Below are 27,095 nucleotides of genomic sequence, written 5' to 3'. Positions count from 1 at the left end.
TTGAATCTACCTCCACCACTCACTCAGACAGTCCCTCAATTGAATCTACCTCCACCACTCACTCAGACAGTCCATCAATTGAATCTACCTCCACCACTCACTCAGACAGTCCCTCGACTGAATCTACCTCCACCACTCACTCAGACAGTCCCTCAATTGAATCTACCTCCACCACTCACTCAGACAGTCCCACGACTGAATCTACCTCCACCACTCACTCAGACAGTCCCTCGACTGAATCTACCTCCACCACTCAGACAGTCCATCAATTGAATCTACCTCCACCACTCACTCAGACAGTCCCATGACTAAATCTACCTCCATCACTCACTCAGACAGTCCCTCAACTGAATCTACCTCCACCACTCACTCAGACAGTGCAGCGTGGGATCAGGATGACAGCCCATTACTCTCCTCACCTCACATTTATCGTCTTGACTTGCATTCCAACCATTATTTTGTAAATTGAGTTTGTGTCTTTATATGCCCTGTTTGTGAACTGAAATCCCACTCACCTGAAGAAGGGGCAGTGCTCTGAAAGCTAGTGGCTTGTGCTACCAAATAATCCTGTTTGACTTTAACCTGGTGTTGTGAGACTTCTTACTGTGTTCACCGCAGTCCAACGCTGGCATCTCCACATCACTGTTAGTGTAGACTGCTAACTAAAAGCACTCTGTATGCTGTCGTCAGACTTGTAAATAAAAGGATTTGGGTGAAGGGACTTCTGCCTCCGAGGATTTATTACAATATTCAAGATATTCTTTTTCTTCCCCAGCCCTACAAAAAAAGGAAGACTTGCATTTATATAGCGCCTTTCATGACCACCCAACATTGCAAAGTGCTTTATCGCCAGTGAAGCACTGTTTGAAAGGCAGTCCCTGTCACAAGGTAGGAAACGCAGCAAACTGACACAAACAGCAACTGCTGGTGACCCAATAATCCATTCAATATGCTCTGCCCAACCTCGTGCTGCAAAGGGCGGGAACCGAGGGGCTAGACGTCTCCTCAGATGAGGAGGACTTGGAAGGAGGTGACTCCGAGGAGGGCGAGGAATCAGACGAGCTGCATGAGGATGCCATCCTGGGCACGACACACCACACATGCCCATTGTGGCGTTAGTGTACCTTTAAGAAATGTTTTACTCTGCAGTTGCAAGCAAATCTTTTCCGTTTATTTTTCTCATTGTTGCCGGGCTGTCTACAAGAGTATTTTTACTGCTGCTTAAATGGGGATGTTTTACTGGGATGTTTATAACTCTGCATTATTAGGAGAAAAACTGATTGGCAGGTCAGGTCACAGCAGTTCTTTCATTTTCAGTTTGAGCTGCTGTTTAGTTTGAGCTTTAGAAGGGGCATCAAGCTGAAAAGAAGTCTCTCTCTCCCTGGTTTTGGAGATTCTGCTGGTTATCTGAAAGCAAGGTCTTGCCTTTCTGAAGGGGGGAATCAGCTGCTGGTGACTTGCCCAGAGTCCCTGGTGTTTTGAGAAGCTGTTCTGACTTCAAACAGTTCTGAGTCTATCCAGAGAACTGCAAACTTCAACTAAAGGACACAAGTCCAGTATCACGTGAGCATTGGTCTTTGCTGTGTTAAACCTGTGAAAAGGGTCTTTTGTCTATGGGATGTTGGTTTGACATTAGATATATTTGTTAAGGGTTATACATCATACTGGTTGTTTTGTTTCTTGTTTGTAATTGATAAGAGTTCTTGCTAATTTTCTTACTATACATGTTAACTATATTCTTAAATAAACTTTGTTTGGTAAAAGCTCCCTAGTGGGTCACTTGAATCATACCTGAAGTGAAACCTATCATGCTTATCCTTGCCAAAATCAAGAGGCAAAACTTATGATCCAGGCGGGCTTCATAAAACACTTTGGAGTTTCTGACTGAACCATAACATCATGACAACCTCATAGCTACACAGCTTCAAGATGATGTTGATTGAGGGATAAATATGGGCAAGGATATCAAGAATAATTGCTCCTTAAACTGTGCCAAGAAATCTTCTAACTCCAGCCAAGTAGACGAATACAACTCCAGTCTGACATATCATCTGAAAGACAGCAACTCTGGCAGTGTGGCACTCCTGCAGTGGAATTGTCAGTGTAGAGTTTGCCACCCAAGGATTTGAACCCTTGTGATCCAAAGACGGGTGCGTTACCAACTGACAATGGCCTGGAGTTCCCTCCTGAAACTTCCCTGCCTCTCCCTCTGCTTTTGAGCCCACGCTTAAAAGATTTGGTAACCCGCCCTAATGTCTCCTTCCTCATCTGGGTGTCAGTTGTTACCCGATCACCCATGGGACCTTTCCCTGAGTTACGCAAGATATATAAATGCAATTTCTTACTGGCGCTGGTGGAGGTTTGGATAATTCCCATGACAATTAACTGACACTATCTCCCCGTCTGCACATCCTCCAGTTATGCAGTGGCAAGGGACAGAGAGGGGAGTGCATTACGAGGAAGTCATTGCAATGTGTCTGCAGAATCTGCTATTACCCTGTATCACATTTAAAATAATAGATGTTGGGAGGAAGTTCAGTGACACAAAGCGACATTCAATCTGATGTTTCCAAACTTCCATTGTCAAAATACTCAAACTTTTTTCTTTTATTTTGAGTTACAAAGCCAATGTTCAGAGTGGACTGGGCACACCCGAATCCATCTCCCCGCTTGCCAAATTCAAACTGAATCCAACTCATGGTCCCCACGAGAAAGACAAACAAGATCCAAGTTGACAGGATGAGGCATTGCCCCCCCCATCTTGGAATCGATCTGACGCTTGATCTTAGCCAAAAGGCCGAGAAATGAAACTGGTTTACCGTCCTTCGATATGCTCCCTCCTTTTTACAGAAACTCCCATCCATTGACTCTGTCTACACTTCCTGCTGCCTCGACAAAGCAGCCAGCATAATTAAGGACCCCACACACCCCGGACATTCTCTCTTCCACCTTCTTCCATCGGGAAAAAGATACAAAAGTCTGAGAACACGCACTAACCGACTCAAGAACAGCTTCTTCCCTGCTGCTGTCAGACTTTTGAATGGACCTACTTTGTATGAAGTTGATCTTTCTCTACACCCTAGCTATGACTGTAACACTACATTCTGCACTCTCTCCTTTCCTTCTCTATGAACAGTATGCTTTGTCTATATAGTGTGCAAGAAACAATACTTTTCACTGTATCCCAATACATGTGACAATAATAAATCAAATCAAATCAAAATAGAAGCAGGAGTAGGCCATTAGGCCCTTCGAGCCTGCTCCACCATTCATTTTGATCATGGCTGATCATCAAATTCAATATCCTGATCCCCCCCTTTCCCCCATATCTCTTGATCCCTTCAGTCCCAAGAGCTATATCTAATTTCTTCTTGAAATCACACATTTTGGTCTTAACTACTTTCTGTGGGAGTGAATTCCACACATTCACCACCCTCTGGGTGAAGAAATTTCTCCTCACCTCAGTCCTAAAAGGTTTACCCCTTATCCTCAAACTACGACCCCTAGTTCTGGACTCCCCCCACCAACAAGAACATTCTTTCTGAATCTACACTATGATGTTCAGTCGATAATTTTGGGACTCTTCTTGGGTGCAGTCAAGTGTTTCCAAATTGGAGTTTGAGGGGGGCCGGGGGTGGGGGGGGGGGGGGGGGGGGGGGGGAGGCGGGGGACGTCGGAGATTGAGCTGGGGGAGAGTTACAGTCACAGAAGAAATGGATTGGCCACTTAGGACAGAGATGAGGAGAAATTTCTTGAACAAAATATGTAACAAAATGTACAAGCCTTGCTCCTGTTTTGAGTTACCCGGAACTTGGGGTGCCTGTCGTTCCCTATTGCTTTCTCCATGGCAACACCAATACGAATAGACTTGCCAACCAATCAGCACCCTTTTCTCCTGTAGAATAAATTGTGACTGTTGGAAATTTGGTATTCTTGTGTTTGTCCTGATGAGTGCCAGAAGAAAAGCTTCAACAACACATCACTATTTTCAGTAATATCCAAGAAAAGTCTTCCCTCACCAGCTAATGAATCTTTAAATTCTCTACCCTGGATATTCAGTCACTGAGTACATTGAAGAATGAGATCAATGAATTTTTGATTTGATTTATTATTGTCACAAGTATTAACATACAGTGAAAAGTATTGTTTCTTGCGTGCGATACAGACAAAGCATACCATTCATAGAGAAGGAAACAAGAGGGTGCAGAATGTGGTGTTACAGTCATAGCTAGGGTGTAGAGAAAGATCAACTTAATGCGAGGTATGTCCATTCAAAAGTCTGACAGCAGCAGGGAAGAAGCTGTTCTTGAGTCGGTCGGTACGTGACCTCAGACTTTTGCATCTTTTTCCCGACGGAAGAAGGTGGAAGAGAGAATGTCCGGGGTGCGTGGGATCCTTAATTATGCCGGCTGCTTTGCCGAGGCAGCGGGAAGTGTAGACAGAGTCAGTGGATGGGAGGTTGGTTTGCGTGATGGGACTGGGCTACATTCATGACCTTTTGTAGTTTCTTGCGGTCTTGGGCAGAGCAGGAACCATACCAAGCTGTGATACAACCAGAAAGAATGCTTTCTATGGTGAGAGGTTTGGGCAAAAAGGGAATTATGCGACATGGGGGTCGAGTGGAAAGGTGGAATTGACGGTTCTTTTAAAAAAGGGCGGCATGAACAAGTTGGGCCGAAGGGCCTGTTTCCATGCTGTAAACCGCTATCACTCTCAGACCAGCCAAAATCTGATTGAATGGCGGGGAAAGTTTGAGGGGCTGAATGGCCTACGCCTGCTCAGATTTCTTATGTTGCGATGGAGTGGGGGCTGGGTAAGGGGGCCAGAGTGAGGGATGTGGTAGGTGAGAGGATGGCGTGGATGAAGTGGGGGGGGGGTGGTTTTGGGAGTGGATGAAGGCTGCTAGTGATTGAACATCCAGAGAATTTAAAGATTCATCAGCCGATGAGCGAAGTGGATGAAGGGGGAAAGCGGAAGGTGGATGAAGGTGGCAGAGCGGGCCTGGAATAATTATATGAAACTGACCAGCAGAAAGTTGGCCAATACATCGCAGCATGCTGGGAACTCTCTACACTGCTTAATGAATACTTTACCTCGGTATTCACGGTGGAAAGGGATCTGGGTGGTTGTACTGCTGGATTGCGGAGGACAGAAAGGATCGAGCATGTGGACATAAAGAAAGAGGATGTGTTGGAACTATTGAATGGCATCAAGGTTGGTAAGTCGCCGGGACCGGATGGGATGTACCCCAGGTTACTGTGGGAGGCGAGGGAGGAGATTGCGGAGCCTTTGGCGATGATCTTTGCATCGTCGATGGAGACGGGAGAGGTTCCGGAGGATTGGAGGATTGCGGATGTGGTCCCTATATTCAAGAAAGGGAACAGGGACAGCCCGGGAAATTACCGACCGGTGAGTCTAACCTCAGTGGTTGGTAAGTTGATGGAGAGGATCCTGAGAGACAGGATTTATGATCATCTAGAGAAGTTTAGTATGATCAAAAGTAGTCAGCACGGCTTTGTCAAGGGCAGGTCGTGCCTTACGAGCCTGGTTGAGTTCTTTGAAAATGTGACCAAGCACATTGACGAAGGAAGAGCGGTGGATGTGGTCTATATGGACTTCAGCAAAGCGTTCGATAAGGTCCCCCATGCAAGACTTCTTGAGAAAGTGAGAGGGCATGGGATCCAAGGGGCTGTTGCCTTGTCGATCCAGAACTGGCTTGCCTGCAGAAGGCAGAGAGTGGCTGTGGAGGGGTCTTTCTCTGCATGGAGGTCAGTGACCAGTGGAGTGCCCCAGGGATCTGTTCTGGGACCCTTGCTGTTTGTCATTTTCATAAATGACCTGGATGAGGAAGTGGAGGGATGGGTTGGTAAGTTTGCTGACGACACCAAGGTAGGTGGTGTTGTGGATAGTTTGGAGGGATGTCAGAAGTTGCAGCGAGACATAGATAGAATGCAGGACTGGGCGGAGAAGTGGCAGATGGACTTCAACCCGGATAAGTGTGTAGTGATCCATTTTGGCAGATCCAATGGGATGGAGCAGCAGTATAAAATGAAGGGTACCATTCTTAGCAGTGTAGAGGATCAGAGGGACCTTGGGGTCCGGGTCCATAGGACTCTTAAATCGGCCTCGCAGGTGGAGGATGCGGTCAAGAAGGCGTATGGCGTACTAGCCTTCATTAATCGAGGGATTGAGTTTAGGAGTCGGGAGATAATGCTGCAGCTTTATAGGACCCTGGTTAGACCCCACTTGGAGTACTGCGCGCAGTTCTGGTCACCTCATTACAGGAAAGATGTTGAAGCCATTGAAAGGGTGCAGAGGAGATTTACAAGGATGTTGCCTGGATTGGGGGGCATGCCTTATGAGGATAGGTTGAGGGAGCTTGGTCTCTTCTCCCTGGAGAGACGAAGGATGAGAGGTGACCTGATAGAGGTTTACAAGATGTTGAGGGGTCTGGATAGGGTGGACTCTCAGAGGCTATTTCCAAGGGCTGAAATGGTTGCTACGAGAGGACACAGGTTTAAGGTGCTGGGGGGTAGGTACAGGGGGGATGTCAGGGGTAAGTTTTTCACTCAGAGGGTGGTGGGTGAGTGGAATAGGCTGACGTCGGTGGTGGTGGAGGCAAACTCGTTGGGGTCTTTTAAGAGACTTCTGGATGAGTACATGGGATTTAATGGGATTGAGGGCTATAGATAGGCCTAGAGGTGGGGATGTGATCGGCGCAACTTGTGGGCCGAAGGGCCTGTTTGTGCTGTGGCTTTCTATGTTCTATGTTCTATGTTAATACCGGAGACATAAGACACAGAATCAGTCCTACCCCCTATATCCCCTGTAGCGACTTGATAAAAGTCAGGAACTCACCTGAGTACATTTAGGAAATAATCAGACCCTCATTGTTGAAACAAGTATCTTTAGATACTGCATTAGACAAAATTAATAACAGCATCGGAGCAAATACACATTCTGACCCAAAACAGGAGACATTCAGACACCAGGACCCAGCAAACCAGGAATGGACATTGTAACCCATTAACAAAGTGGCAAAACTAATCAAGTCAAGATGCCTTGATTGGCCAAAGCCACCGGAAAGTTCTGGAAGGTAACCAGAAAGGTTACCCCTAGTTCGAGCAGGATAAGGGAAGACCCTCCCTCTCCACCCACCCTGAGGCATGGCTGGACAGGGTGAAGACACAAGCAGCTCACCTTCTACGCTGAGAGAGAGAGAGACTCAGACCAAAGAGCAGAGACAGAGAGCGAGATCGACACTAACAGGTTGCAGGAATCAGACAATTGGAACCAGCAAATCAGCAAGGAAGCAGGATCTGGGAAGTATTTGTATTCTAGTGAAACGGGCAGTTAAGGTGGATTGTTAGAGTAAGAATTCTGGGAATTAAAGTGCGCTATCCTACCTTAAAATTGTCTGAGATAAAGTTGCGTTGGTTGAACTGACGGGTGTTTCTAATTATTTGCCAGTAACTTGCTTCAGCACCTGGGTAAAACATACTTGACAAGAGCATTGATTGAGTGGAATCTGCAGGGTCCTAGTGCACCCTGCATACAACAGTGGTGGGAGGGGGGAATTAGGCTGGGGGCAATTAGAGATGCAGAAGTACCCCCTCTCCGCCATCACCTCCATTGCCGCTCAGAAGACTACAATCTCTTGTGAAGAGACCAGAAGCTGGGGTGAGATTCTCCAGCCTTCCCAATTGCGTATTTCCAGCCGGCGGGAGGGGGCTCTTTGTAAGCAGTGGGATTCTCCAGTCCCGCTGCTGTCAATGGGAATTCCCATTGATATCACCCTAGGCCGGCAGGAAACCCACGGGCGGGAGTGTGCTGTCGGCAGGACTGGAAAATCCCGCTGGCGTGAACAGCTGGAGAATTCCGGCCATGATTTCTGGCGTGTGATTCTGATTCTGTGAATGTATTGTTCCAGAGTGGACCACGTCCTTCCCATCGTACACAGAAAGCAGGACTGTGAGATTGCACGGGCTCGAATGTGGCACAGCTCCAACGTCGGGGCTGAGGGACGACAGAGTCAGGTGATGAGTGGTGTGATGTTACAAGCCTGTTTGTCTGGTTTGCAGGTGGCAAAAGATTTACGCACTCCGCAGCGAGTAGTTTCCACAATAACGATTAGCGACATTATTCCCAGTCTCAAAAAGCATCGACTCGTAAATACACAACACTTCCTTAATGATGAAGGATTGGATCAGAGAACTGGTCTGCTCTTACTGATCGGAGACACTGGGCCCAGAGCAAGCCTTTCTCAATTAAAAACTCTCCCACTTATCAGCTTGAATATCTGCGCTGAGAATAGATGAGTCATTTGGATTTCAGCCAGGTATCTAATCTCAATTCCGGAATGAGTCAGGAAGTGAAACCCTCCCTCGCTCTAAACAGCATCTTCAGGAACAATGTGGGGGGTCATTTTCCTGGATCCCCACACACACACACACACACTGTCACTAATTCCCTGCTGGGAGGCTGATGAGGATTGTTTATCCTGTGCGAACCTGCTCCCTCACAGGTACGTGTGGGGAATGGGATAGTGACTGTTGTTCGCCACCTACAGCCACCGAGAGGTATTGTCACTCCCTCTGTTTAGAATCAGAATCCCTACAGTGCAGAAGGAGGCCATTCGGCCCATCGAGCCTGCACTGACAATAATCCCACCCAAGCCCCATCCCTATGACCCCACATATTTACCCTGCTAATCCCTCTGAAACTAAGGGGCAATTTAGCATGGCCAATCCACCTAACCTGCACATCTTTGCTGTGTGGGAGGAAACCGGAGCACCCGGAGGAAACCCACGCAGACACGGGGAGAACGTGCAAACTCCGCACAGTCACCCAAAACTGGGAAATGAACCTGGGTCCATAGAATCCATAGAATCCCTACAGTGCAGAAGGAGGCCATTCAGCCCATCGGGTCTGCACTGACCACAATCCCTCCCAGGCCTTATCTCCGTAACCCCATGCATTTACCATATCTACACCCCCCCGCCCCCCCCCCCGACACCAAGGGGCAATTTAGCATGGCCAATCCACCTAACCCGCACATCGTTGGACTGTGGGAGGAAACCGGGGCATCTGGGGGAAACCCACGCAGACACGGGGAGAATGTGCAAACTCCATACAGACAGTGACTCAAGCCGGGAATTGAACCCGGGTCCCTGGCGCTGTGAGGCAGCAGTGCTAACCACCGTGCCACCATATTTGATTTGATTTATTATTGTCACATGTATGAACATAGAGTGAAAAATATTATTCCTTGCGCAGACAAAGCATACCGTTCATAGAGAAGGAAAGGAGAGAGTGCAGAATGTAGTGTTACAGTCATAGCTAGGGTGTAGAGAAAGATCAACTTAATGCGAGGTAAGTCCATTCAAAAGTCTGATGGCAGCAGGGAAGAAGCTGTTCTTGAGTCGGTTGGTTAGTGACCTCAGTCTTTATTGAGAGCAGAAACCACAATCAGATTAGCCATGATCTTATTGAATGGCGGAGCAGTCATGAAGGGCTGAATGGCCTCCTCTTGTGTCCGTGTTCCCATGGAAGTGAACCATGAGCTGAGGCTTCATTATAAAAGCATCCAATTCTGAAGAACGGTCTTTGATCTGAAACATTACTGCTCTTTCCCCACAGATTCTGCCTTACCTGCTGGATATTTACAACATTTTCTGTTTCTAACCCGCTATTTTTAATGTGTAATGTGTTCACTTGTCATCCAGGGCTTTCAGGGGAGCTTTAATGTAATTTTTGATTCTCTTCGGGGCTGGGTTATTTGACACAGGTATTCCAGTCAGTTGATATGTGGTGGCTTCTTTACTGAAGGATTTATTTTGTGTTGCAACCTGGTAACTGTCTTTTTGTGAGGAATGTTTGTATCACGTAGTCAATTCACTTTGCATTCTCCCCTCCCACTGTGTTTATAGCCCAGTTTCTGAGGGCATAGCTTGGTGGAGTTATTAGCTGTCTCCAACAGGTCAGACAAGACTCAACCCCGAGGCAGGAAGTGTGCAGTCCAATCAATCTAAACAGAAGTCTTCATGTGCAATAAAGTCCCAGCAATAGCAGGGAGGACTTCCCTGAATCAACTGGAAAGGGACTACCTTGCATGCTCTGCAAGATTACGGGTTACTTCATCTGCAGCGGATTACTATGAGCATTACCATTACGACTATCGATAAGACGCTTCACACACTGAGGTGGCAACTGGGCATTGAAGGGGTTGCAGCATAACGTAAGGGCAGCACAGTGGTTAGCACTGCTGCCTCACGGTGCCAGGGACCCGGGTTCAATTCCGACCTTGGGTGACTGTCTGTGTGGAGTCTGCATGTTCTCCCCGCGACTTACCTTTTCAAGGGTCCGGGGCCTTAGCTCCAGGCAGAACACTGCAGTACCACATCTGGCCACTGCAGCGCCGTGCCCGGCTGGGTTGAGGAGCTGTCGGCCAATCTGACTGGTTGACAGCTCTCGTGAGGGGGACTTCCTTCCAATGGTAGCCAGAAGTCCCGCCCACTGCCAATCAGTGCCCAAGTGAGCATTAAATGTCAGTAAAGAGGTAGAGAGTCAGGCGCCAGTTGACAATTGTTTCCCATAATCCAATCATTCCACTCGCTCGATCACTTCATTACTCTCCTGTGTCCTTTGATGGGCCTGTGCAGTATGGTATTATAGTGGTGATGTTACTGGGCAACGAATCCAGAACTCTGAGCAACGTATCCAAATCCCACCCTGGTGGCCGCAGAATCTAAATTCAATTAATTAAATGAAAGGCAACTGTCACTGATGATTTGATTTTGATTTGATTTAATTTACTATTGCCAGATGTAAACAGTGAAAAGTATTGTTTCTCTCATGCAATGCAGACAAAGCATACCATTCATAGAGAAAGAAAGGAGAGGGTGCAGAATGTAGTGTTACAGTCATAGCTAGGGTGTAGAGAAAGATCAACTTAATGCGAAGTAGGTCCATTCAAAAGTCTGACGGCAGCAGGGAAGAAGCCTCTTGAGTCGGTCGGTACGTGACCTCAGACTTTAGTATCTTTTTCCTGACAAAAGAAGATGGAAGAGAGAATGTCCGGGGTGTGTGGGATCCTTAATTATGCTGGCTGCTTTGCCGAGGCAGCGGGAAGTGTAGACAGAGCCAATGGATGGGAGGCTGGTTTGCGTGATGGATTGGGCTACATTCACGACCCTTTGTAATTTCTTGCAGCCTTGGGCAGAGCAGGAACCATACCAAGCTGTGATACAACCAGAAAGAATACTTTCTATGGTGCATCTGTAAAACCTGGTGAGAGTTGTAGTGGACATGCCAAGTTTCCTTAGTCTTCTGAGAAAGTAGAGGCGTTGGTGGGTTTTCTTAACTATAGTGTCAGCATGGGGGGACCAGGACAGGTTGTTGGTGATCTGGACACCTAAAGACCTGAAGCTTTCAACCATTTCTACTTTGTCCCCATTGATGTAGACAGGGGCATGTTCTCCACTACACTTCCTGAAGTTGATGACAATCTCCTTCATTTTGTTGACATTGAGGGAGAGATTATTGTTGTCGCACCAGTTCACCTTCTAATTCTATCTTTTACTCTCGTTCTATGCTTCTAAAACTTCATTCTAACTATTTTAGACTCTCTAACACTACATTCTGCACTCTCTTGTTTCCTTCTCTATGAACGGTATGCTTTGTATAGCGCGCAAGAAACAATACTTTTCACTGTATATTAATACACGTGACAATAATACATCAAATCAAATCAAAGATCCTCTATCTCATTCCTGTACTTTGTCTCATCATTGTTTGAGATCCATTGTTTGATGGTGACAGTGATCATCGATTGTTAGAAAAACCCATCTGGTTCACTGATGTCCTTTAGGGAAGGAAATCTGCCGTCCTTACCCGGTCTGGCCTACATGTGACTCCAGAGCCACAGCAATGTGTTTGACTCTTAACTGCCTCTCTGAGACGGCTGAGCGAGACACTCAGGTGTACTCAAGAAGGAAGTTCACCACTAGTTTCTTAAGGGCTAATGTGGATTGGCATAAATTGATCCATGCCCTGTGATTACATCAATGATTTATAAAATCCAAGATTCTAACAAGCTGGGGCATTGTGGGATATGGGCCTAGGGCAGGTACATGGAGTTAGGCCACACATCAGCCTTGACCTTATTGAATGGCAGACCAGGTTCAAGGGGCTGAATAGCCTCTTCCTGTTCCTATGTTCCTAGAAGTCACTCAGAGGGTGGTGGGTGCGTGGAATCGGCTGCTGGTAGTGGTGGTGGAGGCGGATTCGATAGGGTCTTTCAAGAGACTTTTGGATAAGTTCATGGAAGTTAGTAAGATAGAGGGTTATAGGTAAGCCTAGGAGGTAGGGACATGTTCGGCGCAACTTGTGGGCCGAAGGGCCTGTTTGTGCTGTAGCTTTTCTATGTTCTATGTTCTAAGTATCACATGACAGGTTCTTCCCACTAGTAACATGAAGGGTGACTGGAACCTCGCAGTCCAAGTGGACCTATTTTCTCAACTGGACACAAGGGTCGCAGAAGAAATAAAGGCTACATACGTAAGTCTTTGATAACGGGGTTCAGTGTCATTAGCAAGCACTCCTCGACAGGTATAGGTGAATAGCATTGGTATACTTCAGGGGAAACCAGCTACACAGAGACTCGTGTGGGTCTGAAATGGCGGCACAAGTCAGATGGGCTGAATGGCCTGCTGCTCTGCTGTAAATACAATGGAACTCAATGTAATGTAACAGAGGAAAGCCCCCTCTACATTGCTGTATTCCCGAAGCATTGCCCCCAGCAGCACAGCATTGTCCTTTACCCGTGTGACACATCCTTATAAATTCCCCAACAGTGAAATGAACAGTGAGTGTTCTGTGCTGTGAACCTGGGTCCACTGGAGGCCGGATTGACTGAAAGTTTGACAGCCAGCATCAGGATTCAAATTCCATCTGGATCTGTGCTCAGCCCCAGGGACAGGGCACCGATGGAAGAGGCTACCCAGTCTCATTCCATTTGAAATTTACAAACAAAATGCCTTTTTTCCCCGACTCCAGTGCGGTCTGTAATTCTCTCCACCTCGGAGCCACAGACCTGACACAGAACAATGATCAGTTTGAGACCGTGTCCATTAAGAAAGCAAATTTCCAATAACATTGTGTCCAATCCGAACCTTTTCTTGTCCTTCCCTCACAGCGAGGGAGAGAGATGAAGGTTCCAAATGTCTCATTCGGAGATTTCACTGCAGTTTTCAAAATACTCTTTTTCCTTCCTCCTCTTTGAGACCTGGAACATTCCAAGAACTCTGCCATTCCTCCAACTCGCTCCCGTTTCCCTGCTATTTTTAATTCATTCATGGGATCTATACATATGGTGAATTGGCCATGCTAAATTGCCCCTTAGTGTCCAAAGATGTGCAGGTTAGGTGGATTGGCCATGCTAAATTGCCCCTTAGTGTCCAAAGATGTGCAGGTTAGGTGGATTGGCCATGCTAAATTGCCCCTTAGTGTCCAAAGATAGAACATAGAACATAGAACATAGAAAGCCACAGCACAAACAGGCCCTTCGGCCCACAAGTTGCGCCGATCACATCCCCACCTCTAGGCCTATCTATAGCCCTCAATCCCATTAAATCCCATGTACTCATCCAGAAGTCTCTTAAAAGACCCCAACGAGTTTGCCTCCACCACCACCGACGTCAGCCGATTCCACTCACCCACCACCCTCTGAGTGAAAAACTTACCCCTGACATCTCCTCTGTATCTACCCCCCAGCACCTTAAACCTGTGTCCTCTCGTAGCAACCATTTCAGCCCTTGGAAATAGCCTCTGAGAGTCTACCCTATCCAGACCTCTCAACATCTTGTAAACCTCTATCAGGTCACCTCTCATCCTTCGTCTCTCCAGGGAGAAGAGACCAAGCTCCCTCAACCTATCCTCATAAGGCATGCCCCCCAATCCAGGCAACATCCTTGTAAATCTCCTCTGCACCCTTTCAATGGCTTCAACATCTTTCCTGTAATGAGGTGACCAGAACTGCGCGCAGTACTCCAAGTGGGGTCTAACCAGGGTCCTATAAAGCTGCAGCATTATCTCCCGACTCCTAAACTCAATCCCTCGATTAATGAAGGCCAGTACGCCGTACGCCTTCTTGACCGCATCCTCCACCTGCGAGGCCGATTTAAGAGTCCTATGGACCCGGACCCCAAGGTCCTTCTGATCCTCGACACTGCTAAGAATGGTACCCTTCATATTATATTGCTGCTTCATCCCATTGGATCTGCCAAAATGGATCACCACACACTTATCCAGGTTAGGTGGATTGGCCATGCTAAATTGCCCCTTAGTGTCCAAAGATGTGCAGGTTGGAGGGATTGGCTGTGCTAAATTGCCCCTTCATGTCAGATGTAGATTAGGCAGATTAGCGAGGTAATTATGTGGTGGTATAAGGACTGGGTAAGATGCGCTGTCAGAGAATCGGTGCAGGGCAATGGGCCAAATGGCCTCCTTCTGCACTGTAGGAATTCTAACAAAGTGTCTCACTGGGCTATTTCAGAGGGCAGTCGAGAGTCAACCAATCTGTGGCTCTGGAGTCACATGTTGGCCAGACCAGCTAAGGACGGCAGATTTCCTTCCCTCAAGGACATTAGTGAACCAGATGGGTTTTTCCGACAATCGACAATGATTTCATGGACACCATTGCACTTTTAATTCCAGATTTTGATTGAATTTAAATTTCACCATCCGCTGTGGTGGGATTCGAACCTGGGTCCCCAGAGCTTTACCCTGGGTCTCTGGATTACTAATCCAGTGACAATATCCCTATGCCGCTGTCTCCATTCTCTGTATGGGTGCCACTGTGGCACAGTGGTTAGCCCTGCTGCCTCACAGCGCCAGGGATCTGGTTCAATTCTCGGCTTGGGTCACTGTCTGTGTGGAATTTGCACATTCTCTGCGTGGGTTTCCTCCGGATGCTCTGGTTTCCTCCCACAGTCCAAAAATGTGCGGGTTAGGTGAATTGGCCATGCTAAATTGCCCCTTAGTGTCAGGGGGACTAGCTAGGGTAAATGCATGGAGTTATGGGGATAGGGTCTGAGTGGGATTGTGGTCGGTGCAGACTCGATGGGCTGAATGGCCTCCTTCTGCACTGTGGGGATTCTATGATTCTAATTAGTCTCAGAGTTCTAGCTACAAAGCGTTGTTATTTATTGTGCATAGGTGGTCAATGGCAAGAGGCTGAGTTACTTACCAGTGGTTTTAAACAGTCATGTGAAAGTGATTCACTTTTGTAAATTAGAAAGGTTAATGTGGATGGGAGGGTGGAAAAATCCTTCACGTACTGTCATCAGTCATCAACCGCTAATGCACAACACAGCTCACTGAGACTTCAAGAATGTCTTTGCTAACGTGCTCCATGGAAGACTAACCCAAACCTGACGTTAAAACTTGGAAGCGGATGAGGGATTGACTGGAAGCTGAATAAGTAGATAGCTTGTGTGGAATGCTGGGTTTGCATTCTGAATGGGGCAAGCCAGGGATTGGTACAGTTTCAAATCAACGTCAGCAGTCTGGATTCAGAAGGGTCGTGTGTGAACAAGCTACACTCCTGGACTGTGATAAAGGGCCAGATCTGAAAGAGTAAGTCTGAGAAAGCAGCCAGGGAACTGACAGAAGGAGACAGAATGAAATGGCCAAATGAACAGAGAGATAGGCAATGCAAATCTTAGAATCATAGAATCGATGGCATGAGACAGGCCCTTCGGCCCAAACTGGCCCATGCTGACCATCTAAGCTGACCCCATTAGCCTGCATTTAGCCCACATCCCTCTGAACCTTTCCTATCCATGTATCTGTCCAAATGCCTTTTAAATGTTGTCAATCTCCCCGCCTCAGCCACTTCCTCCGGCAGCTCATTCCACACATGTCACACCCTCTGTGTAAAAAAGTTGCTCCTCAGGTTCCCATTAATTCTTTCTATGGAAATGGGAGAATGTATGCTCAATGATTTGCCCCAAACTTGTTTATTTATTAGTATCACAAGTAGGCTTACATTGACACTGCAATGAAGTTACTTTGAAAATCCCCTAGTCGCCACACTCCGGCGCCTGTTCGGGTACACTGAGGGAGAATTTAGCATGGCCAATGCACCCTAACCAGCACATCTTTCGGACTGTGGGAGGAAACCGGAGCACCCGGAGGAAACCCACGCAGACACGGGGAGAATGTGCAGATTCCACACAGTGACCCAAGCTGGGAATCGAACCCAGGTCACTGGCGCTGTGAGGCAGCAGGGCTAACCATTGTGTCAACGGCGAAATTGAAAGAGATTCGGAATTGATACCTTGTCTGGTGATTGAAAAGTCACACTCAGCAGAGCAAACCCCGTTGTGGTTTGCCAGACAGATCTGTGTGTGAGTATAAGCATCTTGTGCTGAAGATGTTTATTAGGTAGCACCTTGAATGGGGTTCAGCTGACTGGGCCACCAGGGGGCAAATTCATTGCCCTGGATTTGATGCCCAGGAGTGTCACAAGGCTGATTGGTCCCCATTGTGGGATGGCTGAGTCATGAGACATGATCTTGTCAATAGTCAGACGTGCTGTTGAATGGACTGCTGCTTGTTTAATATCCACTGCTGCTAAATGTGTGTGGTCATGCAGGACATCACATGATGCACACTCAACTGGCCATCAGGTGACCATGACCTCACTTATCTCACTTGTCCAGCCTTGGCTCCTGCCAGCAAAGGGTCACATTCCAGCTTCTTCACCATTCAATCAATTCCTCACCCAAAGGGCAAACGGGCTACATGCTTTGCTGCAACCCGCATTTAAACTTCACTGCACCAGTACAGTTGACATCGTGCCAATACAGCCTCATGGTTCCGCAATCTCTTTGGCCTTCCATTGTCGACTGCTTGATCCTCTGCTCTCTTCCTCCAGCAGTGATGGTGGCTCTTTAACCAACAACCGCTGGGTGGAAACTGTCCCACGCCCATGTTTCAGAAAGTGGTGCGTAGTTTTAATGAAGTGGAGGTGCATCCCCCCCCTACCGAGAGCTGACACCTAATCACTCAAAGAGGAGTCCCTCGTTTTATAATCTGTTAGAGTGAATGTGAGAAAAAGTACGATTGGCTCTTCAGCAACTTTCAGTGGTTAAATCAAAATAACTACCCAACACTCTCTGTAAAATCAACAAGTAACAATTTATTTATCTAACAGTGAACAGGTTAACTAAACTATTAACAAACCCAATAAAACACAATTCTAATGGAATGTTGTTCTGATAAATACAATTCCCACTCGTTAACAAAAGAATAGAATTTTAGTCACTCTCTAAATTACAACCAGGTTTGGTGTCTTCCGGAATATTCTGGGCCTTCTCTGTTGCTTCTCCTGTCTGGAACTTCTGTCTTCTTTGGTACCTTCATTATCGAGATGGAGTTTTCTCTAAGACATGGATGAAGCTGTTACTCTGGCAGGGGACAGTTGTTGTCGCTGCTTATTGTCCCACTGCCGCCTTCTTTTATACCTGTGATGACATATCAACATCCCCTACAATAGGATTGGACCCTGGTTTCCAAAACCATATCAAATTTAAATCCTATAGGTTGCTGGTGGCTGATTTATACTGCTTGGCTGAATTTTAAAAAAAAATTTGAAAGCCTGTTTGTTGCCTTGGCAAGCCTGCTGCTTGGCGTTTAGATAAAAAATGTTTCATTCTGGGCACTCTGTGTTCTTGCAATTTTTAGTTTCTAAGCACTGAAAAAAATACCACCTTTTAACAGCCAATTTTACAAGCACCAACTTTGCAACAATAGCCAGAGAGAGATGAAAGAAATCGAGCTCCCATTATCTGTCAATCCCTCTATACCTCCTTTCCCCACCAGGATGGCCTGAGAGCTCTTCACTTCTTCCTCAAACAGAGGCCTGAACAATCCCCATCCACCACCACTCTCCTCCGTCTGGCTGAACTGGTTCTCCCACTCAACCATTTCTCCTTTAACCCATCTCACTTCCTCCAAATAAAAGATGTGGCAATGGGTACCCCCGCATGGGTCCCAGTTATGCCTGTCTCTTTATGGGTGATGTGGAGCATTCCTTGTTCCAGTCCTACTCCGCCCCCCCCCCCCCCCCCCCCCCCCTACAACTCTTCCATCGGTACATTGCAGACTATTTCCGTGACTCTTTACGCTCTCGTCTGGACCTGGAAAAATTTATCAATTTTGCTTCCAATTTCCACCCCTCTATCACCTTCACATGGTCCATCTCTGACACTTCTCTCCCCTTCCTTGACCTCTCTGTCTCCATTTCTGGTGATACACTGTCCACTAGTATCCATTACAAGCCCACTGACTCCCACAACTACCTTGACTCTTTACACCCCACATCCTGACGAAGGGTCATCAGACTTGGCTCTATTCTCTCTCAACACAGATGCTGACAGACCTGCTGAGATTTTCCAGCATTGTCTGCTTTTGTCCCATTATCCATTTTCTTTTTGTTGCTGTCTCTGTGTTCCGATTTTCACAACGTGGTCCGAATTTGAGACAACGCCACGACTAAAATCCAATATTGGCTGATCACAGCAACACTTCACGGGATTGGCAGAGGCTTCCCACTCTCTTCCCATCTCATCTCAGCCTCTTGCAATGCAACAGCAACCGCTGAGATTAGAGTTTGCGTTTGAGCTCCTTGATATCATGTTTTGGAGATCAAATTTACAGAACATTGTTCCTGGAAATATAAACCAAGACCAGACCGAGAAACGGATCCGCGCACTGCCCTGTCACTTCAGGGGCATGTGTTTGAAGTCCAGCCTAACGGTGAGAACCATTCAGCCTTGTGTTGTGAAGGGGGAGGTTGATCCCCTCTCTGTGAGCTAACACTCAACCACTCAAAGAGGAGTCCCTTGCTTTATAGTTGTTTCCACTGGCGGGTGAAACTAGAACTCGGGGCATAACCTCAAAATAAGGGGAAGCAGATTTAGGACTGAGTTGAGGAGGAACCTCTTCACACACAAAGGGTTGTGAATCTGTGGAATTCCTTGCCAGTAAAGCAGTTGAGGCTACCTCATTGAATGTTTTTAAGGCAAGGATAGATAAGTTTTTGAACAGTAAAGGAATTAAGGGTTATGGTGAGCAGGCGGGTAAGTGGAGCTGAGTCCACGAAAAGATCAGCCATGATCTTATTGAATGGCGGAGCAGGGCTCGAGGGGCCAGATGGCCTACTCCTGCTCCTAGTTCTTATGTAGTTTGTTGAAGTGAGTGTAAAGTGGGACGATCGGCTCTTCAGCAACCTTTTGTGGTTCAATCAAAATAACTCCCTGAAACTCTCTGTAAAAGGAACAAGTAACATTTTATTTATCTAACTAAGAGTGAACAGGTTAACTAAACTATTAACAAACCGAATGAAACACGATTCTAATGGATTGCTGTTTAGATAAATACAGTTCCCACTCATTAACAAAATTATAGAATTTTTTTTAGTCACTCTCAAAATACAACCAGGTTTTATCTTCCGGAATCTTCCATCTTCTTTGCTATCTTCACTATCGAGCTGAGGCTTTCTTTTAAGACATCAGTGAGCTGTGTCATTGCCCATTTATTGCCCATCCCTAGTTGCCCTTGAACTGAGTGGCTTTCTCGGCCATTTCAGAGGGCAGTTGAGAGTCAACCACATTGCTGTGGCTCTGGAGTCACGTGTAGGCCAGACCAGGTAAGGACAGCAGACCTCCTTCCCTTAAGGACATTAGTGAACCAGATGAGTTTTAACGACAATCGACAATGGTTTCATGGTCATCAGTAGATTCTTCATTCCAGATTATTAAAAAATTGAATTCAAATTCCACCATCTGCTGTGGCAGGTTTCAAACCCAGGTCCCGAGAATATTAGCTGAGTTTCTGAAATAGTAGTCCAGTGATAATACCACTAGGCCATCGCCGAGACATGAAACTAATTGTACCCATACCATCCATTAGTCATCAATGTATAAATGTAACCAATGCCCTTCATCCTCCCTGTGTTAACCTGAAATAAGTGGGCAGCACGGTGGCACAGTGGTTAGCACTGCTGCCTCACAGCTCCAGGGACCCGTGTTCGATTCCCGGCTTGGGTCACTGTCTGTGTGGAGTTTGCACATTCTCCTCAAATCTGCGTGGGTTTCCTCCGGGTGCTCCAGTTTCCTCCCAAAGTCCAAAGATGTGCGGGTTAGGTTGATTGGCCATGCTAAATTGCCCATTAGTGTCCCGGGATGCGTAGGCTAGCGGGATCAGCGGGGTAAATGTGTGGGGTTACGGGGGATAGGGCCTGGGTGGGATTGTTGTCGATGCAGATTCGATGGGCCGAATGGCCTCTTTCTGCACTGTAGGGATTCTATGAAACATTCTATGATTCTATGAAGTTCTCCTCTCCCAATTCATTGCTTCCTACAGTCTGTAAAGCATAAAACTCCTTCATTTAATGGACAACAACGGTTCAAGAAGACAGCTCATTCCATCCTCAAGTGGCAATTAGGGATGGGTAATAAATGCTGGCCTAGCCAGCGACGCCCACATCCCGTCAATTAATTTTAAAGAGGTTTTCCTGTCTGACAATATTATACTTTTTGAATTTCAGACCTGGGTGCCAAATAATTTTAAAATTAATTTATCTCCTCTCTCCCAGTCTCTGGAAGCTGGGAGTTCCCGACCTTCATCGTTTACCTTTAGCTTTTGATTTGATTTATTATTGTCACATGTATTACTATACAGCGAAAAGTATTGTTTCTTGTGTGCTCCACAGACAAAGCATACTGTTCATAGAGAAGGAAAGGAGAGGGTGCAGAATGTATTGTTACAGTCATAGCTAGGTTGTAGAGAAAGATCAACTTAATGCGAGGTAGGTCCATTCAAAAGTCTGACAGCAGCAGGGAAGAAACTGTTCTTGAGTCAGTTGGTGCGTGACCTCAGACTTTTGTATTTTTTTTCCCGATGGAAGAAGGTGGAAGAGAGAATGTCCGGGGTGCGTGGGGTCCTTAATTATGCTGGCTGCTTTGCCGAGGCAGCGGGAAGTGTAGACAGAGTCAATGGATGGGAGGCCTTGAGACTATTGGACTGGAGGCCTTGGTGGAGGAGGCCTGGGGAGGAGAGGTGCACTGTATCCTGAGGGATAGGGAAGCAGATAGGTTTGGGTGGGTTGGTGGGGGTGTATCCAGAGCCTGGGTGTTAGCAGAGCTGTGAATGGGAGAGCAATGGAAATGGGGAATGCACAGAGGCTGACATTATACAGCTGAAACCATTTACATTTACAGTCGGTCGGTACGTGACCTCAGGCTTTTGTATCTTTTTCCTGACAGAAGAAGGTGGAAGAGAGAATGTCCAAGGTGCGTGCGGTCCTTGATTATGCTGGCTGCTTTGCCGAGGCAGCAGGAAGTGTAGACAGAGTCAGTGGATGGGAGGCTGGTTTCCGTGATGGATTGGGCTACATTCACGATCTTTTGTAGTTCCTTGCGGTCTTGGGCAGAGCAGGAGCCATACCAAGCTGTGATACAGCCAGAAAGAATGCTTTCTATGGTGCATCTGTAAAAGTTGTAAAATGCACACAGCTATTCACAGACTAAGCAGAACACAACTTGCTTGATATTTATTCCTTCGGTTTACTTCCTCGTAACCCTGAAGACTATTTTTACAAGTGCACGAGTGTCAGGTTACCACGGCAATGGCGATTGGATGTATGGCAGATTACAAGTGATAACAAGTGAATTACTCTCGGTGACAATGGCTTGCTGCCAGGAACAGCGAGGGAAGTTTGGATGGACTATAACCTGTTCTTGAAGATTAAGATGTGGAGCAATAACCAGAGTTATGATTATTAAGCAGATCGTCCCAGCACCAATCCAGTCATGGGAATGTTCCAATTTCTTGTTAAACTAATTACTTTTGGATTTTATTTTTGTGCTGACTGAAATGAGGGATGTGTCACTATTACATATAGAGACTGGATTAACTGGGTTTGTACTCACTGGAATTTAGAAGAATGAGAGGGGATCTTATAAAAACTGTCTGGAGAGAAAAGAGCTGACGTTTCTTCACTGGAAGACGTCTAACAACACCAGGTTAAAGTCCAACAGGTTTATTTGGTGGCACAAGCCACTAGCTTTCGGAACAGGCTGTTCCTGATGAAGGAACAGCCTGTTCCGAAAGCTAGTAGCTTTTGCTACCAAATAAACCTGTTGGACTTTAACCTGGTGTTGTTAGACTTCTTACTGCGTTTACCCCAGTCCAACGCCGGCATCTCCACATCGTTTCTTCACTGGGACAGAGAACATCTTTGAGGCACACACCCAGACTCGAAACGGGCAGCACAGCGGCACAGTGGTTAGCACTGCTGCCTCACAGCGCCAGGGACCCAGGTTCCATTCCCGGCTTGGGTCACTGTCTGTGTGGAGTTTGCACATTCTCCCCGAGTCTGCGTGGGTTTCCTACGGGTGCTCCGGTTTCCTCCCACAGTCCAAAGATGTGCGGGTTAGGTGGATTGTCCATGCTGAATTGTCCCTTAGTGTCAGGGGAACTAGTTATGGTAAATGCATGGGGTTATGGAGATAGGGCCTGGGTGGGATTGTGGCCGGTGCAGACTCAATGGTCGAATGGCCTCATTCTGCACTGTCGGGATTCTATCCTTCTGTGAAATGTTGGCCCTCTTTACAGAATCTAAAACTAGAGGGCATAGGTTTAAGGTGAGAGGGGAGAAATACAAAAGGGTCCAGAGGGGCAATTTTTTCACACAGAGGGTGGTGAGTGTCTGGAACGAGCTGCCAGAGGCAGTAGTAGAGGCTAAACTTTATCTTTTAAAAAGCATTTAGATAGTTACATGGATAAGATGGGTATGGAGGGATATGGGCCAAATTTATACTTTAATGTTCTAAGTACACAGTCCATGTAAACCAATAGATGAAATGTGGTCAGACACACCACACTCTGAAACCAAGTGACAGCTGCCACCCAATTCAACTTCTGTGGATTATTAATTCCATCCTCCAGATGTTTGTCATGCAGTGTGCCAACTGGCTTCACTGGAACTCTGGCTTTCACACAAGGGTTTCCAATATTTCGAATGTGGCTTAACTATAGTTCTATATCTGGAATGAAGGAGGATTGCATTACAGTTAATGTTTTCATGATTAAGAAATGTTTTGTTCCTTCGTTAATTGGAAGAGTCCTGTGACTGTTCACCCAAGTTTGGGAACAAAAAGTAAAGGTTATGATCAATCCAGCCGGAATTCTGCTCTGGGATCTGACATCAGTTCAAATTGTGACCGTGTCAACCAGCCAAATGGGTCAAACTGGAATAGATCAATCTGAAGTTTAGGCAGCAAGCTGTCACTCCCAGTGAGTGTTTGTCAGTGAGTTTGAGAGTTCTGAGAGTGACAGTCACTGGTGAGTTGAAAGCCAAACACTGGGAATGCTGGCATCTGCAACAAAAACAGAAAACGCTGGAAACTCTCAGTCGGTCTGACAGCATCTGCGGAGAGAGAATAGAACCAACGTTTCGAGTCTGGATGACCCTTCGTCAGAGCTGAGAGCAAAGAGAATCAGCAGAGATTTACACTGTTGGGGTGGGGGGAGAGAGGGGGTGTGGAATGGGACAAAGGGAATGTAAATGAGGATACAGAAGGCTGAGAAGGTGTTAAAAGAGTGTCCATTAAGTGATCGGAATGCGAAAATGGCAGAACAGATTGCTAAAGGGCTGCCTGAGGAATGTGGCAATCCCCCTGACAGGAGGAGGAGGAGGGGGCTGGAACGGAGAAGTGGAAAAATTGACCAAGATCCTGTTGCAATCCGAGATTATCTGCTTCACTATCCACTACGTCACCAATCTTGGAGTCATCTGCATACTTCATAGAATCATAGAAACCCTACAGTACAGAAAGAGGCCATTCGGCCCATCGAGTCTGCACCGACCACAATCCCACCCAGGCCCCACCCCCATATCCCTACACATTTTACCCACTAATCCCTCTAATCTACACATCCCAGGACACTAAGGGGCAATTTTAGCATGGCCAATCAACCTAACCCACACATTTTTGGACTTACTAACCTCCTAAATTCTGGGCAGTGGAGAATGGGCGGCATGGTGGCACAGTGGTTAGCACTGCTGCCTCACAGCGCCAGGGAGCCCAACGAAGCTCAGACGATGGGTCATCCAGCCTCAAAACATTGGCTCTATTCTCTCCTCACAGATGCTGTCAGACCTGCTGAGATTTTCCAGCATTTTCTGTTTTTAGTTACAGGTGACTGTTTCCCCTCAGAGGAGTTACTTGCTGCTGATTATAATTTGGCCAAATGTGTGTTGGTCCACTCTACACAATAGGCACTATTTCAGTAAGGGACAAGAATGCTGCTTCTGTTTAGCTCTGATGTGGAGATGCCGGCGTTGGACTGGGGTGGGCACAATGAGAAGTCTCACAACACCAGGTTAAAGTCCAACAGGTTTATTTGGTGGCACGAGCTTTCGGAGCGCTGCTCCTTCATCAGGTGAGTGAAGGATTTGTTTCACAAACAGGACATAGACACAAACTCAATTACAAGATAATGTTTAGCTCCAGCAGACTTGCAGCTGGTAAAGCTCTCAATAACTAAACTTTAGTTTTATTTACAGAGATTGCAGCATAAATGCATTGTTCAGTGAGATTTCACAAAGCAATAAGCTGCCTCTGCCCAGTGTTAATCACAGTGGCTCACAGACACTCAGTGCTGCTGGCTCAGGCACCGCGCCGGCCACCTCTGCAGCTCCGGGAGCGCCGGCGACTGAGGAAGGACCCCCACAAGATGGCGGCGCGGAGGCTGCTGGCGGCGGCCCGGAGCGCGGGGAGAGCCCCCGGGGTGAGGGGACCCGGACCCGGGGGGAGGAGACCGGGACTGGGGAGAGCCCCCGGGGTGAGGGGACCCGAGGGGACCGGGACTGGGGTCCCAGGAGAGCGGGGTGGACCCGGGGGGAGGCAGCCAGACCCGGGAAAGGGGGGGTGGGGGTGTCCTCAATGTCAATGGGAGGCCCGGGGGGGAGGGGATCAGGGCCAAGGTCAGGGGGTCAAGGGGAGGTCAGGAGAGGGTTTGACCCCCTGGGGGTCAGCAGAAGGTCACTGTTATTTTCTAAATGAAACTCTCCCGCTCAGGATTGGTTGCTGCAAATCTGACATTAAGAACACAAAGTGCTGGACAAGCCGGAGTCACATCGGACTCGGAACGTTAACTCTCTCCACAGACACCGCCTGTCCTGCTGAGTTTATCCAACATTTTCTGTTTAGAATCATAGAATCCGACAGTGCAGAAGGAGGCAATTCGTCCATCGAGTCTGCACCGACCACAATCCCACCCAGGCCTATCCTCACAACCCCATGCAATTATTCTACTAGTTTCCCCCTGACGCTAAGGGGCAGTTTAGCACGGCCAATCCACCTAACGCGCACATCTTTGGACTGTGGGAGGAAACCGGAGCACCCGGAGGAAACCCACGCAGACACGAGGAGAATGTGAAACTCCACACAGACAGCGACCCAAGCCGGGAGTCGAACCCGGGTCCCTGGAGCCGTGAGGCAGCAGCGCTAACCACTGTGCCTCCCCAGCATTTATCCAACATTTTCTGTTTAGACTCGGAACACACCCAACAACTTAAAACTGGGCATCCATGAGGCTCTGTGGGCCATCAGCAGCAGCAGAACCGTACTCAACCACAACCTGTAACCTGCTGGCCTGGCACATCCCACGCTCAACCCTGGTTCAATGAAAAGGCATGGACGGCATGCCAGGAGCAGCACCAGTCATACTAAAAATGAGGTGTCAACCTGGTGAAGTTACCAAGCAGGACTACTTGCATGCCAAATGGCAAAAACAGCAAGTGATAGACCAAGCTAAGTGATCCCACAACCAACAGTTCAGATCTAAGCTCTACAGTCCTGCCACATCCAGCCATGAATGGTGGTGGACAATTAAACAATTCGCTGGAGGAGGAGGCTCCACAAATATCCCCAGCCTCAATGATGGAGGAGCCCAGCACATCAGTGTAAAAGATAAGGCTGAAGCATTTGCAGCAATCTTCTGCCAGAAGTGTTGAGTGGATGATCCATCTCGGCCTCCTCCAGTGGTCCCCAGCATCACAGATGTCAGTCTCTAGCCAATTCGATTCACTCCATGTGATATCAAGAAACGGTTGAAGGCACTGGATACTGCAAAGGCTGCAAGGCCTGAGAATGTTCCGGCAATAGTACGGAAGACTATGCTGCGGAACAATCTTTTCCAGTACAGCTGCAGCACTGACATCTACTCGACAGTTTGGAAAATGGCCCAGGTTCTTCACGTCCAAAAAACAAAAGCTGGACCAAATCCATCCAGCCGCTCTTTTATCATTTAAACACCACAAATCAGACTCCAAGGTCCGCTGTTCAAAAGAGCTGTGTGCAATGAAAGGGCGATGTGTTTTGCTGCATGTCTTATGACCTGTGTTGTCCTGCATTGTTCTCCAGGCTCGGATCCATCTGAGTTCCCACAGAGAGCTGAAGTATGGCTGGTGGGCCTACATGCTTGGTGAAAGAACGATGAAAAAGTTCAAAGTCAACAGTAAAATTATCACCGTCGATGGAAACCTGGCCTCTGGGAAAGGTGCCTTGGCAAAGAGCTTGGCTGAGAAACTAGGTAAAGTTCTGGGGCTGTGGTGTTCTTCACACAGCTACTGTTGAATGTCTCTCCATTATTTCTGCTGAGCTTTTCCACTTTGCCCTGTGTTGCTCTCTACTGTGCTTTAAAGTTTTAGTGTCACAAGTAGGCTTCCATGAACATTGCAATGAAGTTAACTGTGCCATCATGCCGCCCAGAAACATGGTCGGAACCATCCAGTGTCACAAGTAGGCTTACATTAACACCGCAAAGAAAATCCCCTTGTTGCCACACTCCGGTGCCTATTCGGGTACAGTGAGGGAGGATTTAGCACGGCCAATACGCCTAACCAGCACGTCTTTCAGACTGTGTGGGAGGAATGGATTCATGAAGGGAAAGTCGTGTTTGACGAATCTACTGGACTTTTATGAAGATGTCACTAGTGCGGTTGACAGAGGGGAACCGGT

At 47.3% G+C, this 27,095-nt stretch overlaps 1 protein-coding gene across 3 annotated transcripts in view; it reads left to right on the top strand.

The window, feature by feature from the left end:
• Positions 1 to 10,011: 10,011 nt before the first annotated feature.
• ndufa10 (NADH:ubiquinone oxidoreductase subunit A10) overlaps positions 10,012 to 27,095 on the top strand; it is a 72,461-nt gene continuing 55,377 nt past the window's right edge. Inside the window, exons 1-2 of one of the 3 annotated variants that reach the window (XM_078206405.1) lie at positions 10,012 to 10,130; positions 26,499 to 26,667. In XM_078206405.1, the coding sequence (XP_078062531.1) occupies positions 10,044 to 10,130; positions 26,499 to 26,667 (256 nt within the window). In that variant the 5' untranslated portion in view covers positions 10,012 to 10,043. Of the gene's footprint in view, positions 10,131 to 24,734; positions 24,916 to 26,498; positions 26,668 to 27,095 lie in introns of those variants that run through there. The other 2 variants (XM_078206406.1, XM_078206404.1) reach the window with 2 other exon arrangements.

This window comes from Mustelus asterias, unplaced genomic scaffold (assembly GCF_964213995.1).
Source record: "Mustelus asterias unplaced genomic scaffold, sMusAst1.hap1.1 HAP1_SCAFFOLD_1489, whole genome shotgun sequence".
NCBI classification, from domain to species: Eukaryota; Metazoa; Chordata; class Chondrichthyes; order Carcharhiniformes; family Triakidae; genus Mustelus; species Mustelus asterias.
Note: the sequence above shows the minus strand (reverse complement) of the source record. Positions and strands in the feature narration are given on the sequence as shown.